The sequence below is a fragment of the Blastocystis sp. subtype 4 genome (genome assembly GCF_000743755.1).
Source record: "Blastocystis sp. subtype 4 strain WR1 chromosome Unknown seqid_0058, whole genome shotgun sequence".
In the NCBI taxonomy this organism is placed as follows: domain Eukaryota; class Bigyra; order Opalinata; family Blastocystidae; genus Blastocystis; species Blastocystis sp. subtype 4.
Window position 1 is genome coordinate 25,563 of NW_014569489.1, and position 18,204 is coordinate 43,766.

Sequence of the window (18,204 nt, forward strand, 5' to 3'; positions counted from 1 at the left end):
CCGTATTCCTGGTCAAACTGAGAACCAGATTCTCTTTCACGAATGCCCACAGACACTTCTGGTTTCAACTTAGTCATCATTCTAATCCATAGGTGATACGATTGTGCAACAAGATGAAGAAGACCTGAAGATTACAGCTGCACAGAAGGAAAAGATGGAAAGGGATCATGATAAGATCCGAGATTATTATAAGGTATCAAAATCAAAAGTTCATGATATGCAGGGCATTTTAAAAGATTGGGCAGCTGATTTGGCGGCACGACCATTGGAAGTTAAAAAATCAGTTGATGGAAGGGCTGCTACAAAAGCATGTCAACAAGCTGCTGATACATTGAAGGGCTTCTTTAAACTCTGTTCGAAGAGGGTAGAATACGCTGTGACTGTGGTAATATAGAAAGTTCCGTATGATATCCGAAGTAATCTGTTAAAGATTGCAGATCAGATGGATCAAGGAGAGTTTAGTCAAGTAACTCCTGTCGAATTCTTGGTTAGGTGTAGGCTTTCAAAACATATCTATTAATTACAATTGGGGATGCTCCTTGGCCTCTTGGCGTGACAGCAACCGGAATTTACGAACGATCAAGCCGAGAACGTATTCAACAAGAGAATTGTGGACGTGATAGCTAGTAAAGAGAATCAATTGTAGATGTGATGCACAATGACACAGTACGACAATACCTCACAATGATAAAGCGTTTGATGACATATAAAGAAAGTAAGATGAAGAAGAGTACTTCGTGACTTTGTTTGTTGGGTTCATAACAATATCTATTTTCGGATCTGCAAAAAGTGTTGTTGCCGCTTTTCTCCAAGATTATTAACTGTGTAGTCTCTTTGAAATTGGTATGTACTTTGTTTGTCCTGTTGCTTGAATTGACTTTATGGAATCTTAAATCTTCATTCTTTCCTTTCCATTCGACAAGCTTCGTGGTTTTGATCTAACAATTTCATAGTCTGGTTGTACAATGGATCAAAACAGCTTCATAGAGTATGAGAATCTGTGTAACGAGGTATTCGGTAATCTTGGATCTGGGAACACTGCTCAGGCCCGGGAAGCACTCGAAAGAATTTCATTGAGTCAGGATTTTGTTCAAAAGGCTGAGTAAGTTGTTTTGAGATTTACTGAGGGTAAGAGTGATTTTCTCGAATTCAAAGAACATGTATGCGCTAATGAATGCTGGAACATCTCTAACAAAAGTGATAACTGATTATTGGACAAGCTATTCGAATGATCAGAAGTTACAGATTCGTATGTCTTCGATTAGATACTGATACCTAGGTGATTTTGTTTTGGAATATCTAATCAAACATGGATCAGAATTACCTACATATTTGGTAACATGCTTGTCTGCGTTAATTTGTCGAATCACCTCTCTTTCGTGGATGACAGATCAGCGACAACGTAATATTCTGAACCAGATGCTTGAATATACCCAATCCCGAGAACATTGTATTCTAGCTCTTCAGGTTCTGGAAGAATTAGTGAATCAAATCAATCCTAATAGTAGAATCATTGTAGCTATTATTATATGTAGAAAGGAGTAAAGTGAATGAGAACAAAACAGCCATTCAGTTTCGAGATAGTAATTTGATGAATATTATTGGTCTAGCCTTCAACATGCTTTCAGATACATTCCAAGCCGATGATTCTACTGTTGGATCGCCTGAACTCCGTATCAAACTCTTTCAGTACTCTTTGCAGCTCCTTCTCCGTTGTTTTGCCTTCGATTGCAAGTTATCGAACACAGAATCATCGTCTGAGAATCTTCCTGTAATGCTTCTTCCAGAGGACTGGTTGACTACCATTATCACCACGAATCATATCTCCCTTCTCTTCTCCATGTACTTTCATGATGAGGTTTTGACATAGATATGAACGGAGTGAGAATCCTGTATCCACCTTGGTGTTAGAATGTGTGTTGTGGATGCTTTGCTCTCCCTACATGGAATATTATGGGTATAACAGTGATGGTTCTGGATATGGTGCCATCTTAAGTGGATTGATTACGATTCTGAATGGAGGACATGGACTGAATGATCCTGAAACTGTTCATGTGTTGTGTCAAATTCTCAATCGTCTTATTGTAGGTATTCGAATATTTTTTCATTTTTAGTCACTTTCCACAATTCGACGCTTTTTTGATCAATATCTTCGTCAGCTGTTGATGTTAACCTATTCGTTCTCCCAAACTCTTCTTGATCAGTATTTAAATTATACTAACACACTTCCTTATCTTCTTCGGTATTGGGTATATGTATCCGAGCTGTTTGTTCGTCTGGGTCCTGCAATGTACCCGGAACTAGCATCACTTCCAATGAAGGTGGTCGAGTTATACATCCAGGTCCATCTGAACTCATGTAGCATGCTTGTGAATGATCGTGATGATGATCCATTGAATGCAACAGAGGGATGGTCGAACGAACTGGATTCGATAGGAAGGATCATTCGTGTTAATTTAGACGAAGGAGTGAAATTGGTAAATCAGCTCTGGGATAATGTGAATAAGGACTATTCTGTAAGGATGAGGAGTTGATAAGAACTAGAATGATTCTCGCATGGTAACAACAATGAAGCTATCTGGGAATGTGGACTCTCAACTAATGTATCAAGTCACACTGAATGAATGTATGAATGGAAGAAGAGTATTAGAATAGGCAAATTGGCATGGTTGATCCATATTATGGCTCATATTCTGATATTCCAGAAATTCACTACAAATCAGATGGAAAATGGTGAAGAGATTCTAGATGCTGATTACAGTAAACGTGTGTTCACTCTGTCTCATAGCATTGCTTATCGCATGACAAATGTGTGAACTAGTGAATGTAGTGATGTGTAGAATCAATCACAGAAGGTAGACGCTCGGCTAGAGTTGGCCCTCTTGGACTTCTTCCATTCCTTCCGTGATACGTAGGTTCTTGTATCATCATTTAGTGTAGATTCAGTTCATTGACAAGTGTTACTGTAAATGAAGGCTTGAGCGGAATATGTACGATTTCTGGAATCAAACAAACTGTGAGGAATTTGTTGTTTGAATCATATCTAGGCCTACAATCATTACTTTGATCGTCTAGCCATTGGAAACTATACTTCCGTGATGAATGCCATTGTGGAGAAGATTTGCAACAACTTACGTTTTTGGAGTGAAGATTTGGGTGTGGTAGCGACCAGTCTCCAGCTCTTCTTGGAGATGAGCAAAGGTTATCAGGGTTGTAAGATGCTTCTTCAGCTCGAATCCGTCGATTTTATGTTGCAGAATCATACAGTAATTCTTCATCTTGATAATCATAATTAGGAAACTACTTTCCGTTTCTTATTATCACAAGATATGTTATCCTTCCGTCCTCGTTACTATTCAGCTCTGACGAGATTGATTCTGATGGATAATGTACCAGGCCGACTAGAATTGTTTTTGATGCCATTCTCAGGCACATTGCAACGTCTACAGACGATGGATATGACGACTCCTCAAGCGATGGTAGGAGAAAGATGAGAATCTTAGGTAGATTGATTGTATCAAGTTTTTTAAAGATTTGCGAGGAGTATTATTGTCGTGCAACGACAAACGTAGTTATAATGTGGTTTATGAGACATTGTAAGGGGTGTTGAATAATGATTCTGGGTAGGGGCAAGAATGTATTACAAATGATTGAGAAAACGATCTCAATCTATAGCATGAATGATATGTTACTAGCTACAATGTTGAAGTGTCTGTTGGCCTTTGTGTAGGTTTGTGTAATGCTGATGATGATAGAGATAATCGTGAGCCTCGTGTTGATAATGGAAGTACTTCCACGAATGGAATAACCCTCTTCAAAGCGACATCTTCGATTCTCTGTAAGATTATCCAGCAAATCCTTTATAACTGTCCAAATCTCGTTTGAATTTAAGTGTGGTATTACTGTTAGAACAATTGTTCGGAGGCAACCTATCGGAGTATTCGTTTGGTTCTCCAGGTAATGAATACAAGTCTGAGTAGGCATGGAGTGTCTCTCTGAGTCATAGCTGGGAAGTATGTTCCTTTTGGTGTCTTCCAGTTGTATCAAGATGATTGTCTGCTTACCTCTCTGGAAGCTTGTATGACTCTTGTTCTCACGATTCCTCAAGAACAAGTAGAAGTGGGATTCTATGGTGTTGTTCATCTGTAGAAGCGTCAGAAGCTTGAAAAGGCCATCTATACTTTCATTGATATTCTGTTTACGAATCATATGGAAACTCTCACCAAGATGGCGATTGAGGGGTTCATTTCGGTAATTCGGTTTGTGATCGCTGGAATTGATTCTTATGGTATATGTGAACAGAATGAGTGAGTAATAGATCCAGAAACTGTAGCGAGATGTGCAGATTGCATCGACTGCTTGGCGACCTATTACTATCTGAATCGATCCCGCTCTATTCCTACAATGGGTCGATTGAATGCAATTGTACAAGCAAACAATACATTATGGAATGACTTGTTCGAGAAGATTTTGAACTCTCTTCTATTCAACAAGCAATCTGGAGATGTGCTGTCGAGGCCTATTCATTCTATTTATCTTGTGGATCCAAATGTAGCTGAACACTACTATGCTGTGGTTGCTTCGACGCAGACCCCTGAAGTCATCGTAAAACTGAAAGAATCGATGATCAAATTGACATCCAACATGGACCGCACATTAGAACCGGTGATTCGCGATCAATTCTGCCAGAAGTGCCGGACATTTAGAGACGAAGTTCTACAATACTTGGTTCTTTAACATTTCACTTTCTGTTAGTTTATGAAGAAACAACGAATCGTGTAAAAGAAACATTTGTTTATGCTGCCAATCGCTTTCTACCCTTCATTCTCCGATTTGCCAGGACTCGACGACCACTGCCTAGGGATGATTCCAAATCAAAACCAATGACTTGTTTCCAGTCGATGACGAAATCCATGTTTCCTCTGTCTCCGAATATTACTTGGCTGGTAGGTTCTTTTGATAAAAGAAAAGGGATCCATCACTATTCCAAAAGAACAATAAACTAGCAATTACGTGTTGCGGTTGTTGGATTTGACCATAGAGATAATAAACAACAAGCAGATCCACAAAAAAGGGTGAATGCGGGTCTAAACAACTGGAACCCTAAATGTAAAGCCGATGGAATGTTTAATTACTTCCAAAGAAAGCCATAGAAGCAATATACAAATAAAGGGAGAACGAGAAAACGGGAATTAGTGATTCAAGGCCGATCTGAGAATGAATCATTCCCGTAATTCATTTTGAATATCGTTTTCTCAGCCAATACTGTGGCGTCCGTCCTTGCTTACTCAAAATGGATTTAGGTGAGTGCGATATAACCTATCATGAAAGTGAACTGGATGGATGGGTCCCTTTTCGTAGGATTTCAAAGGATTCGACTGAACTATAGAGGAATATAAAGAAGAAGATATCCCTTCTTCAATGGCAGGCTTGCTTAAGGTAAATGGAGAAGAGGTTCCCATTTTCTGTGTTACCAGTTATTCAATTACAGATAAGAATGGTAACAGAATCAATTGAAATTGAGATTCAGGTCATTATGTTTCATTAACGGATATCTCAAATCCTCGCGAAACTCTCCCTGGCGACTACCAATTAAATGGATTTGTAATTTGTCCGTTTCCACATAAGGTCAAAGCTACAGTGAATCCCTTGTTTCGTAATGAAGACAAATCCTCCAAGTTTAGTCAATCCTCTCTGGCTGTTTCATCACGGAAGAATACTGTTTTTATGTCGATGGAAGAGAGAATTGCGGTAGAAGTTAGCCTGGTCGGTAAGATGTAGGAGCATAACAGAGCTAATGCTTTCTTGAATACGGTGAAATTTCCATTAACGGTGGCTTCGATTACAGTAGAGGCATTGGGTATGGTTATTGTCCATCCTCGTTATTATTCCACTTCAACTATTTACCCCGTTGGATTTCGTAGTGAGCGACAGTATTACAGTATCGTGAACATATATGAGAAAATGACCTATGTTTCAGAGATCATTGATGGAGGAGACAATGGACCTATTTTCCGAGTGACAAGCGAAGGTGAAGAGGGCGAATCTTTCGAAGCTTCAAGTCCAACTGGCGCTTGGAAGAAGGTCCTTCATCGAATCAATCAACTTCGTGAAAGCGACGAAACATTCCCTGCAATCACATCGATTTCAGGTCCTGAGATGTTTGGTCTGTCCAATGCCCAAGTGATCCACCTGATCGAAGGTCTTGATAATACTGAATATTGTGAGGGATATATCTTCCAGGCCTATCGTCCTAACAGACGTCCTATTGGGATCCCACAGGGAGATGCTATGACTGGATCCCAAAGTGAATCTGATTATGAGACAAAAGAGGAACCTCAACAAAAGAAGTCGAAGCGTAATGAAATGTCTGGCGGTGCTAAAAGGAAATCGCTGAAGATTGCCTTACTGGGTAATGCCACAGGTCTCCGAGTCCGTTGTAAGCATATTGAAGATGGTTATGTTGCTGAAGATAGTTTGATGTGAGGAAAAGGATGAGGAATCATGATTAGTGATGATCTTATTCCGGTTAGGAACAATGGGAAATCATCACGAGAATCAGGTGGACGAAATGGTACAAAGAATGGCAAGAAGAAACAACGAGAGGATACAAAACGTCGAAGTCGTCGTAATGCTGTTATTCCTGAGGATGTACTGGCTACAATCGATATGTCAGGTACCTTGCGATGTGAGTTTGAGACGGTACAAAGTCATGATGGCTGTGTGAGTGTTCGTGTGAAGCATTCTTCATTGTGGGATCATGATGGAATACGATCTGTCCTTCAGCGTTTAATGTGTGATTTGATTAATGATCTGAATGATAGACCGATTATGCAAGCAGATTTAGAGGCTGGTTGCAACCAGCATCTTCTTCAGATTCTGTACAGTCTTCGTGTGGCGAAGATCTCTCAGGCAACTCTCGATTCTTCACATCTCCGCTCTATACTTGAAACTATCATCAGTGAAGGAAGTCGAGCTGTAGCTGACGAGGCTGCTATTGTGGTATCAAAGCTCTTTTCAGAGAACCGGAAGCGAAGTAATGATGACAGTGATATGGATGAAACACGTGGTAGACGGAAGCATGAGAATATGAATGCTACGATGATCAGTGATGATGCGTCAGTAGAATATCCACAAGGGGAACATATTGGAGAGAAGGTGAAGATTGCTGTGAAGATTCATCATTGGGGTATCAAGTATCACTCGAGTGAATGCTTCTTGTATGTGAGAGGTGTTCAAGCCGTGTTTATTATTCATTGTAACTCTCTAGCGACACTTCCTAAAAAGGATTACGTTCGGTATTTCAAGGGACCACGTCTTGCACTGGAATTATGTTCACGTATATACGCAGTGACTCAAAGACTAGTGAACAAAAACGAGTTGATTTCTTACATTCCATTTTTAGATCTGATTTGGAGTGAAGGTCACACAAATGATGTAATCATTGTTGAAGAGGATTTAGTGGCAAATTATCCTCTCATTCAACGAGAAATGGATGCTTTGGATAAAATCCATGGTGCTGCTGCGAATATGAATCTTTTTGGAATGAACAATTTCATGGAGAATTTGGCGATACGCTATTCATTGTGGATGACCAAGAATGAGAATAAGGATTATTTATACGGCCTTCAAATGGATTTGGAAGTGGCTGGATATCGTGCAGAACAACTGTGGGATGATAGTGATATTGCGAAGAAAGTGGAACGAAATGAGTTACCCAGGATAAGTATAGAACCTTGCCCAGAAGGTCAGGATGTTAGTGAACTGAAGGAAGATGATGTTAAGTAAGATTGAAGAGAGAGAATGATCGATAGACGATTATTCGAAGTATGGAACTTCGTTAGTCAGTACCGCGACTTATTGAATTTCCCCGTGAAAGAGAAACTTACTTTTGACAAATTTGTATTCTTCAACCAAGCTTCAGTTGGGCAACTTCATGTGGATCGTGTACTAGATCCTGCAGCTCCTTCTCGTAGTAATCAACCAAACGTATTCCGTTATCTGATTGAGTTCCTCACTACAGAGGAATCGAAACGAGTTCCAACCATGCGTAGATTGCTTCGAGAACCAAATTGGCGTGATAATATTTACAATGTGATTTACCGTGCATCATATGTGGATGACTGCAATTTTGAGAGTTATATCCGCGGTTATTATGATCGTTCAGCATATAAAATTCGTTTGTTATTTCAATGAGAAGTGAATGATAGATGACTCCATGTCTGATTGGGAGAAGATTCAACTTATCGTGATTCAATTGATGCGACATCCTGATGGTTCATTGTTCTTGCATCCAGTTGACGAAGTGATTCATGATGTTCCTGGTTACTACAATGTGGTGAAGCATCCGATGGATTTTGAGACAATCTGTAAGCGTATGAATGAAGGTTGGTATACCGAATCTCATGAACCGGAAGATGGTACAACCAATTGAAGGGGATGAAGGATAGAATATGATACACGAGGTGAGGGAGTAATTGGAGTTGTGAAGGATATTCTACTGATTTATTCCAATTGCAGAACCTTTCATTCTAGTGATTCAGCCATCTATCGATACAATGGGAAGATGATGAATCTAACAGAATCATTGCTACGGATTCATGTTGTTCTTATGAGTCTGATTGATCTGTAGATTCTTCCTTCAATTCCAGAAGTTGCGGATTTGCTGTCATGGAGAGCATTGGATTCCAAGGCTGATAGTGATGATGCTTCCACAAAGAAACCAGTAAAACGATCCCGAAAAGCTGATAGTGATGATGAGAGCAAACGATATAAGAAGACTCGGTCTGTGAGACTTAATACAGAGGATAAGAACGAGTTACAGACGATTCTCAGTCAGTTAAAGACAACCAGTCTGAGTGAACTTTCTCTCTCGCAACAAATTCTTCTCTTGTTCTCTTTGTATCGTACTGCTCGATCTATGGAGTGTGTCAAAGAGGAACAGGACCGACGTTCAGCCTTACTGAACAGTCTCCTCCTCGAAGAATCATCTATTCATTCCCAGCTCCAAGAGCTTCAGAATCTCTATGTTCCTCAAGAACAGACACTGCGAAGTGCGTTCATAAAGGTGGTTCAGGAGAAGCAAATGACACGAAAGCAACGTCGTCTGATGCTGAGCAAGCGCTATCAACCAAACGAGAAATCTAAGTATCCTGAGGAGCGTGAATTAGCTGCCTTCCTTGCAAAGAAACGGAATGTGTTTGATGATATGCAGAAGCGATTGGAAGAACTGCGAACTCAGTTGCTGGAGTTGAATCGGCAGACTTATGAGGTTAGCTGTATGGGTCGTGATAGAAATGGTCGTGAGTATTATTTCTTCCCTGAAGATATTCCTGCTCGAATATGGATTCATGATAAACGACGAAAGAAGTGGTCTTATTTGTGGAATGTTGAGCAATTCGAAGGTCTGCTGAATTGGTTGGATAACCGCGGTTCAAAGGAGCAAATCTTGTATTCAGCTCTTCGATTGTATTATCCCCTTATTAAGCATCTCTTTGAAGGAACGCAACGAATTACTGTTGATATTTTGAAGGGTGAAGCATATGGTCGTAAACAGAAGGAAGTGAGTCACTTGGTTATTGATGAGAATGAAGACCACGTGAAGACGCTCTTCCAAACTCATGGTGAATTCATTTGTGTACCACAATGGAAAGAAGGAGTTGAAGATTGTGTGAGTATTCATGGACGTATTAGTCCATCTCTATGTGATATCTGTTCATGTGTATTCATTCCTTTGTTCTTGAAGAATGTTTACAATCAGAAGGAGTTACAGCACATACATGATCTTCTTCAGAGTGTCTATGATTATGATGTGATCACATTAGATCAGTATAAAACTACCGTTCTTACATTGGAATCTACGATTATGAATACGGTTCAATCAGCTTATATTCATCCAGATTGGGTATTGGCTAGACATATTTGGAAAGAACAAGTTGAAAAAGCAACATGTTTTAGTGATGTATCATATTTCCTTCGAGATATTGAGGCTTCATGTATTGATTTTGCAATTGTTGATGCTCTGACGACTTCAATAGACCGTAGAGAGTTCATTGAGGAGTTGGAGAAGAAGGTGAAGAAACATCCAGTAATTCCTGATGAAGGAGAGACTGTTGTGTACTATTCAGTAGGTCATGCATTGGCAATCAAGGACTTCAAACAACACAATGTATTTAGTGGAGTTGTGAATCTGAATGAGAAGGAACAGGATCAAGCTTATGTCTGCAAGGTCCAGACTGTTCGGTACTTTCCAGGCCGTGGTAACCCTTTTGTCCGTCTTACTCTAAAACCAGTTGCCAATACAGTAGTCTCTGTGTTGGTGAGTTCATATTACCAATCTTTATCATCCACCAATCTGACTATCACGTACCCAGAGGCTTACCCTGAGTGTCCTATTGTTGAACCATTTGAAGTGACAATGTGGATGAACAGCACAGAGTCTGATTTTGTGATCCCTCTTGCCAAGTATTGTGTAGCCTTTGTTAACAATCTCCATGTAGGAGACTCATTTAAAATGTATTTTCAAGGGATTGAGAGTCAGGTGACCAATCAATCTAAGAAGCGAAAGAGGGATTCTCGGTTAGAAGGATCGTATCTCTATGGTCATGTGGTGGCAATCGCTCCGTTGGAATCTCAGTTCTTCCCGTGGGATGCATTGACAGTAGAATGGGATTCAGGTGGTAATGAAGCAGGAACAAATCATATCAATCCTTGGGAGTGCGAATTTATGGCCAAAGAGATATCATTGCGAGCTGAACGAGCTCGTGATTTGGGAACAGCACGTAGTTTGTACCGAAATGATAGCAGACGTCTGTCAGAAGAGGAACTGAGAGTGATTCGGGCAAAGGCTCTGGAGATAGTCAGGACACACACCAAGCAGGATGGTGAAGATTTCTATCACTTCTTGGAAAATTACTGGGGCAAACAAGGGATGGAAGTTACACGGCCTGTGTTGTCATATGAACCCCTGGATCTGGGTCTGTTGTGGAAATTAATGCAAGTGTATGGAGGCTATGAATGTGTGGTGAATACGAAAGGAAGCTGGTTGGATATTTATCGGATGCTCCCTACCTTTAGAATCCAGAATACTTCTGCTCCTACTTCACTTCATAAGATCTATTTGAAATATATGTGGCAATTTGAGAAAGAACAACGAGAAGAGAAGGGATTACCTCCAATCATCGATCCGCGCTTGCCTCTTCCGACAACACCGGGAAAACTCGTGGCTTCTAAGACTGTGGCAAAAACTGCAGAACAGGAATACAATGATAATGAGGTCAAGAAGAATACGTTACCTATGGATTTGGCTTTGTTTGACGCTCCTCCTGGTGTCCAGGTAATGGAGAAGATTATTCGCGAAGAAGAGCGAAAGAAGAATCTGTTAACGATGAAGTGGAAGTCAATGCATGGATCGCTCCAATACGTCCCAGGAACCATCTCGACTGTTAATGGGGTCGAATCTATCAATGCGTATCAGGGGATCGTAAATGGAAATGTATGTATGATTAAACGGAAAACGGAAATGATGGCTAAATTTATCTCGAATCTCAAGCAGATCATGAGCTTTTATATCTAATTGGAACTTTGAGTCTGTTTGTTGGAACATGTCGGAGGATCAAGTAGACAGGATAGAAACGGGAGAAGAGAAGGAGGAAGTGAAGGAGCAAAAAGCACTAACTCTATTGATGGAAGACAATTACACTACAATGAAACTTCGAAATGGTTGTCAGTTAGTTCTATCGACTGTTGATGCTGTGGAATTGGGATTGTGGGCACCTGAAGGAAAGAAACTGAAGAATAAGGAGCGGAAACAACTAAGGAAGTATGGTGAAGCTACAGTGGAATCGGAATTCTACATGAAGAGTAAAAAGTCGAAAATTGTGTTTGACGAACATGGATGATATTCTCCAGAATTGATTTCAAATGTAAGGTAGCGTATTTTGATAACTAAGTCCTTAATGGTAACTCGGTCCAACCCCCAACGAATATCATACCTTTGAATTATTACATTGTTATTATTCTTACCAGCTGATATGATCTCGAAGAGGAATCACCATCTCATCGTCAAAAGGAATGTGAACGTGTTGCATGGTTGAAGAATCGAAAATGAAGTTTGGCCGTACAAGAGACAGACAGTAGTTTTCATTCTTTCTGTAGTGGGGATCGTCCTGAGCATATCGTTTAAGTTCGTACCGATCGGAAGCATCATCAAAATATATAGTTTCTTGCAAAAGGCGATGACTCGTCCAGTCCCGTGGAAAGACACCACGATCAAGTACTTGACATACATTATATTTGTTTACATACTACATGTGATTTCAATATTTTAGAGTACTTCAAAGGCCATGTTGAAACACTTCACATAACGAATGCGGTAGAATCGCTGTGGAGCGGGATTAGGTGAGCGTATTGCTGACTCCTCTTGACGTTTCTCTTTGATCTGGTGAGTGTTGCATTCCGAGAAAGGTATAAGAGCAGCTCGTTTCTTGTGTGGAGAAAAGGACATGGGCGAGGATCGTTTCAGACTCTGTGGGATATCGTTTTCAGACATAAAAGAATGGATTGATCCTAACAAACACGACAATCACTTACAAAACTGACACACGAATTGCTTGCTTTTTCTCAGGAGCTCTAGCCAATTAGTAAACAAATGGATATGGTACCAGATACGTTCTCATTCTTGGAGATGACGCAGGAAATGTGGAAGGACCGCTGACATTTGCAACAAGTGATCTATGGAGTAACAATGAAAGAAGAAGGAGACCATAAAGCCATAAGCACTTTCATTGCATACAGTACACTTTTCATTTGTATTCGGATTTGATGGCTCTGTAGTCTGATTATCAGTTTAGTTTCTCTTTTCTACCATGGATTTCTTGGAAGTAGGAGTCCCTGAAGATGGTGCTCGTTTGCTGGATGAAGGAGATGGAATTATGGAAGGATCAATATCAAGTAGAGGGGGATGAGGAGTTGATGGGAGATCTTGTGTTATTTGCTTCATTCTTTCAATTTCAGCCTTCTAGAGTTAAGTAAGACTCAAAAAACCACCAAAAGAGCATTCTCCTGTTCCAAGAGTTTTTGTCGTGTCTCAGTATTCTCTTTCATGACTTTAATAGCATCCTTGAAATAAAGGTGATATGATTCACTCACATCAAACGTGATTGGTGGTAGTGGAGTTTCGGGAGCTTTTTCGGGAGCTTTTTCAGACTGTTTGATAGTCTAGTGATCGAATCCTTGAATAGTCACTACAGCAATCTCCTCCTTCTGATTGGTAATCGTTTGTTCGAGTTCGGCAATCAGTTTTTCGTAACAGGACAATTTCGCTTCAACAGTTTCTTCTTCTTCCTTCGCTTTCATTTCTTCTCTTACAGCAATGGGGGAGGATGGAGGTTGTCGTGGAGCTGGATGCAGTTGTAATGTTTCTAGCTCTGATTGATATGAAGTTGCCTCTTTTGTCACATGATACAAACGATCGATTGCTACTGCCAGTAACTTCAACAGATAAACTATCTGTTTCTGATAGGACTCTGTAGTACTGTGAAGGAGCTGGTTTTGTTGTTCCTTTGATGAAGAATCAGTTACACTCATACGATGCTCTCACTTTCCTCCTTGATCTCAAGTACACGTCGCAGTGTCGTCTGTAGTTTCTTGTCGATATATTCCATTTGCTGATGGATGGCAGATTCATCCCCAGAAAGGGTTGCTGGGAGCTGGGAACGGAGAGATTCTAATTCTTTGTGTATCTTCTCTAGTAATCATTTGAAACAATCAACTTTACCATTTTCTGCAGTTTTGGTTTCACACATATGCTGGAGCGCTGTGATTTCATTTGTAAGATATACTATTCATCATAACAATGTTTTGATAAGACAGTGCTCATTCTGAATACTGTTTAGTTCTTTCTCATGATTCATCATGGCATCGGCAAGTTCCTGTTCTAAATCAGCACTCTTTTTGGATAAATCGTCATATCTATATCGCAATCATGGTTTATAGATACTTCTTTCTCCAGGCATCTCCAGTCTCAACAGATTTCTTTTCTTTTTCGTTCATTTCCTCTTTCAGATTTTCATTTTCCTTTCGAAGAGATTCCACAGTCATTACCAGTTCTTTAAGACGACTACATATAATCATTACAGAGAAGTCCACCTATTGACTTTTAATAACATGATCATACTATTTCCAGACTCTTCACTCATCTTTGCCTGCCACTAAGAGATCATGCATGTGGAGGGAAAACTCAAAACCTTGTTATTCTACTCTTCAAGTCCTATCTATGGAACTAGTAAGAAATAATTTAACAGAAATCCAGAGTTGGTCTGATTCCCATAAATGGTTGCTTATTGTTCACCAAAATTACTCCTTGAAATGAATAGCATATTCTGATTCATAGAACTAAAGAAACTCTCTATTTCACAAAGGCAAACAAGAATAAGTTCAGAAGGATGGATGCACTCTGTACATTCATAAACCACAAGAATAAAAGAAAAATGAAATCGAAAAAGCATAACAATGAAACTCCCAAAAGGTGGAACCCGAAAGGGGGAAATGGCAAAGGCCTAATCGACCCTCCTCATAATCTGAGTTCTCTACGCAAATGCTGAAGAATTTGTTGAGATCGACAGCTTCTACTGTCTCTAGGGCTTATGCCTTTAACACTGTTGCTGCTACCAGAGCACTTACTGCTCGATCAATGTCTGTGCGTGTTGCTTGTGATGGTAACGAAGCTACCGCCACCTCTGCCTACAACGTGTCTGAGACGGCTATCATTTTCCCCATTACACCTTCATCTACCATGGGAGAGCATTGCGACGCCTGGTCCGTTCAGGGACGTAAGAATATATTTGGACAGCGTGTACAAGTAATTGAGATGCAGGTAGGAGGTTGTGGATGCTCTTGATTCTAGTCTGAGGCTGGAGCCATGGGAGCTCTTCACGGAGCCCTTGTAGGTGGAATCCTTGGTACCACCTTCTCGTCATCGCAAGGATTGATGCTCATGATCCCTGATATGTACGTTTGGTGATCATCAGTCAGTTCTCATCTTATAGGCTTAAGGTTGCTGGAGAACTTCTTCCTGGTGTTATCCATGTTGCCAGTCGTTCGGTTTCTAAGAATACTGGTTGTCTATATTGTGATTACAGTGATGTTTTTACTACTCGTGGTGTAGGTGTTGATGTGTAGCAATTAGTTTATAGACTGGTTTCACCTATCTGAACTCGCACTCTGTTCAAGAAGCTCATGATCTTGCTCTTGTTGCTCATCTTGCCGCGTAGGTTGTTTACAAATGGTTTGACATTTAGTCTTGATAGCAGCTTCCCTGTGCTTCATTTCTTCGATGGTTTCCGTACATCCCACGAGGTTGCCTCTATCGAAATGATGACCCCTGATGAGGTCAAGAAGATCTATCCTTTCGACAAAGCTCTGGAGTTCAAGCAACGCGGTCTGAACCCTACTCATCCTACATGTACTGGAGTCGTGGAAGGAGGTGATACCTGGATGCAGCATCAGCTCGCTAATCAGGCTGTTCTCAGTCAGATCCCCGACAAGGTCCAGGCTGCTATGGACAAGGTCGCTAGTATCACGGGTCGTCAGTACCATCTGTTTGATTATGCTGGAGCTCCCGATGCTGATCGTGTGGTTGTTTTACTGGGCGCTTCTGCTTCAACTGCCGAGGAGACTGTGAACTATCTGAATCAGCAAGGTGAGAAGGTTGGTGTGATGAAGGTGCATTTGTGGCATCCCTTCTCGCTGAAGCATTTTGCTGCTGCTCTCCCTCAGACTGTGAAGAAGATTTGCGTGCTGGATAAGGTGAAGGAGGATAGCGCTTATGGTGATCCATTGTTTGAGGATGTGGCTGCTGCCGTGAATGATATGGATCGTGGTATTAAGGTGATTGGTGGAGAGTTTGGTATTGGAGGCAAGCAGTTTACTCCTACGATGGCTAAGGCCGTGTTTGATAATATGAAGGCTGATAAGCCCATGAATCACTTCACTGTTGGTATTGTTGATGATGTCTCTCACACAAATCTGCCTCTGGGTCCTAAGATTCACTGTGGTAGCAAGAATAACAAGGAGTGTCTGCTCTATGGTCTGGGTTCTGATGGTACTGTGGGTGCTTGTCAAGAGGCTGTGAAGCTGATTGTCGACAACACAAAGTTGAATGCTCAGGCTTATTTCGGTTTTGATGCTCACAAGTCAGGTGGTTTGACTATCACTCATATGCGATTTGGTCCTGATCCCATTACCTCGGAGTACAATGTGGAGAATGCTGACTACATTGGATGCCACACCACTAACTATGTGAACAAGTATGATATGGTGAAGAACCTGAAGGAAGGTGGTACTTTTGTGTTGAATGCTCCTTGGAAGACTGTGGAGGAGTTGGATGCAAATCTGCCTCCTGCTTTCAAGCATCAATTGGCTGAGAAGAAGGCTCAATTGTATGTGATTGATGCCACCTCTGTAGCTCAGAAGGTGGGTCTGCGTCAGCGTATCAACATGGTGATGCAGGCTGTGTTCTTCAAACTGTCGAATGTGTTGCCTGAGGCTCAGGCCACTGAGTTGATTGCCAACAATATCCGTCAGCGTTATGCTAAGAAGGGTCAGGAAGTGGTGGATATGAATATCACAGCTATGGAACAAGCTGGAAAGGAGTTGATTCAGATTCAGGTGCCTGAGTCTTGGAAGAACTGTGAGATGGCTCCTCTTCACACCTTCCCTGCTGGTGCTACAGATGCCTACAAGAATCTCCAGTTCCATGTGGCAATGACTTCAGGAGATGATCTCCCTGTGTCCTCCTTCATTCCTGGAGGTCGTCAGGAGAATGATACAGCTCGTTTCGAGAAGCGTGGTTTCGCTGCTTCCGTTCCTGTCTGGGATCCTAGCAAGTGCACACAGTGTAACCAGTGCGCTACCATCTGCCCTCACTCTGTCATTCGTCCCTTCCTGTTGGATGCTGAGGAGACGAAGAAGGCTCCTGCTGCCTTTGCTTCACTTCCTGCTGTGGGTGATGAATTGAAGGGATTGAACTTCCGTATCCAGGCCTCTCCTCTGGATTGTACTGGCTGTGAGGTCTGTGCTAATGTGTGTCCCACTCAGGCTCTGACTATGACTCCTCTGAATCAGGTGTCGAAGGAGCAGAGCAAGAATTGGGAGTTTGCTATGACGTTGACGAACAAGGGTCATTTGGTGGATAAGACAACGGTGAAGGGATGTGCTTTCCAGACTCCCATGTTGGAGTTCAACGGAGCTTGTGCTGGTTGCGGAGAAATGACTATTCTGAAGATGTTGACTCAGCTGTATGGAGATCGTATTATGTTTGCTGATGCTATGGGTTGCTCGATGGTATCTCTCGGAGGAACTGGAGTTTCTCCTTTCACTCGTAATCACCGTGGTCATGGACCCACTTGGGGTTGTTCTCTGTTCGAGGATAATGCCGAGTATGGATATGGTCTGCACAAGTCTATTGATGTCCGTCGTGCCAAGCTGGAATCCAGCATTCAGGCTGCTTTGGCCGCTAATGCTCCGATGTCCGCTGAATTGAAGAGTGGCTTGGAGAAGTGGCTTGCTAATAAGCATGATGCTGATGCTTGTATTGCTGTATATGACCAGATTGTGCCTCTGTTGGAGAAGGAGCAGAGCAAGTCTCCTGCGATCAAGGCTATTGCTGATTACTCTGATATGATTCCTGATCTCACTACCTGGGTGATTGGAGGAGATGGTTGGTCTTATGATATTGGTTTCGGTGGTCTGGACCATGTAATGGCTTCTGGCGAGAATGTGAAGGTTCTGATCTTCGATACAGAGATGTACGCCAACACTGGAGGCCAGCAGTCAAAGGCTACACAGATGTCAGCTGTGGCAAAGTTCGCTGCTGGAGGTAAGCGTCTGATGAAGAAGGATATAGGTAAGCACATGATGGGATATGAGAATGTGTATGTGGCTTCAGTGGCTGTGGGTGCTGATCCCAAGCAGGCTCTGAAGGCTCTTGTGGAGGCCCAATCTTACAATGGTCCTGCTCTGATCATTTCGTATTCTCCTTGCCAGCAGCATGGAATGCCTTCAAAGTTGGGTATGTCTCATTTGGCTGAAGAGGAACGCCGAGCAGTGGAGTGTGGTTACTGGCCTCTGTATCGTTACGATCCTCGTCGTGCTGAGAAGGGTGAGAATCCATTCCAGCTGGACTTCAAGAAGCTGAAGGGCAAG

At 41.6% G+C, this 18,204-nt stretch overlaps 7 protein-coding genes across 7 annotated transcripts; 5 read left to right on the forward strand and 2 right to left on the reverse strand.

Moving 5' to 3' along the window:
- Positions 1-42: 42 nt before the first annotated feature.
- JH06_1272 (hypothetical protein) lies at positions 43-741 on the forward strand (the record flags this gene model as incomplete). The annotated part of the gene is made up of 6 exons (XM_014673107.1): positions 43-61; positions 93-193; positions 224-364; positions 395-466; positions 499-616; positions 647-741. 6 exons carry the CDS (start codon positions 43-45, stop codon positions 739-741), a joined length of 546 nt encoding a protein of 181 aa, XP_014528593.1.
- Positions 742-965: 224 nt separating this feature from the next.
- Positions 966-1,870, forward strand: JH06_1273 (exportin like protein; the record flags this gene model as incomplete). Its single annotated transcript, XM_014673108.1, has 4 exons — positions 966-1,102; positions 1,134-1,249; positions 1,280-1,504; positions 1,536-1,870. The coding sequence occupies 4 exons, from the start codon at positions 966-968 to the stop codon at positions 1,868-1,870; spliced, it is 813 nt and encodes a 270-aa protein (XP_014528594.1).
- Positions 1,871-2,988: 1,118 nt separating this feature from the next.
- JH06_1274 (exportin like protein) lies at positions 2,989-4,737 on the forward strand (the record flags this gene model as incomplete). Its single annotated transcript, XM_014673109.1, is given in 10 exon segments — positions 2,989-3,027; positions 3,048-3,266; positions 3,297-3,479; positions 3,533-3,603; positions 3,628-3,726; positions 3,756-3,879; positions 3,910-3,976; positions 4,007-4,137; positions 4,150-4,288; positions 4,319-4,737. The coding sequence occupies 10 exon segments, from the start codon at positions 2,989-2,991 to the stop codon at positions 4,735-4,737; spliced, it is 1,491 nt and encodes a 496-aa protein (XP_014528595.1).
- Positions 4,738-5,293: 556 nt separating this feature from the next.
- JH06_1275 (hypothetical protein) lies at positions 5,294-11,575 on the forward strand (the record flags this gene model as incomplete). Its single annotated transcript, XM_014673110.1, has 10 exons — positions 5,294-5,357; positions 5,390-5,500; positions 5,531-5,751; positions 5,782-6,482; positions 6,534-6,794; positions 6,825-7,784; positions 7,815-8,179; positions 8,211-8,420; positions 8,451-8,602; positions 8,633-11,575. The coding sequence occupies 10 exons, from the start codon at positions 5,294-5,296 to the stop codon at positions 11,573-11,575; spliced, it is 5,988 nt and encodes a 1,995-aa protein (XP_014528596.1).
- A 445-nt stretch (positions 11,576-12,020) lies between these two features.
- Positions 12,021-12,550, reverse strand: JH06_1276 (histone deacetylation protein; the record flags this gene model as incomplete). Its single annotated transcript, XM_014673111.1, has 2 exons — positions 12,021-12,305; positions 12,335-12,550. The coding sequence occupies 2 exons, from the start codon at positions 12,548-12,550 to the stop codon at positions 12,021-12,023; spliced, it is 501 nt and encodes a 166-aa protein (XP_014528597.1).
- A 297-nt stretch (positions 12,551-12,847) lies between these two features.
- JH06_1277 (hypothetical protein) lies at positions 12,848-14,198 on the reverse strand (the record flags this gene model as incomplete). The annotated part of the gene is made up of 8 exons (XM_014673112.1): positions 12,848-13,018; positions 13,048-13,218; positions 13,249-13,560; positions 13,590-13,747; positions 13,778-13,840; positions 13,871-13,971; positions 14,000-14,119; positions 14,149-14,198. 8 exons carry the CDS (start codon positions 14,196-14,198, stop codon positions 12,848-12,850), a joined length of 1,146 nt encoding a protein of 381 aa, XP_014528598.1.
- A 398-nt stretch (positions 14,199-14,596) lies between these two features.
- On the forward strand, positions 14,597-18,204 carry JH06_1278 (pyruvate ferredoxin flavodoxin oxidoreductase; the record flags this gene model as incomplete). The annotated part of the gene is made up of 5 exons (XM_014673113.1): positions 14,597-14,875; positions 14,906-15,009; positions 15,048-15,162; positions 15,195-15,268; positions 15,300-18,204. Coding segments are annotated over 5 exons (3,477 nt in total), but the record flags the coding sequence as incomplete, so codon positions are not given.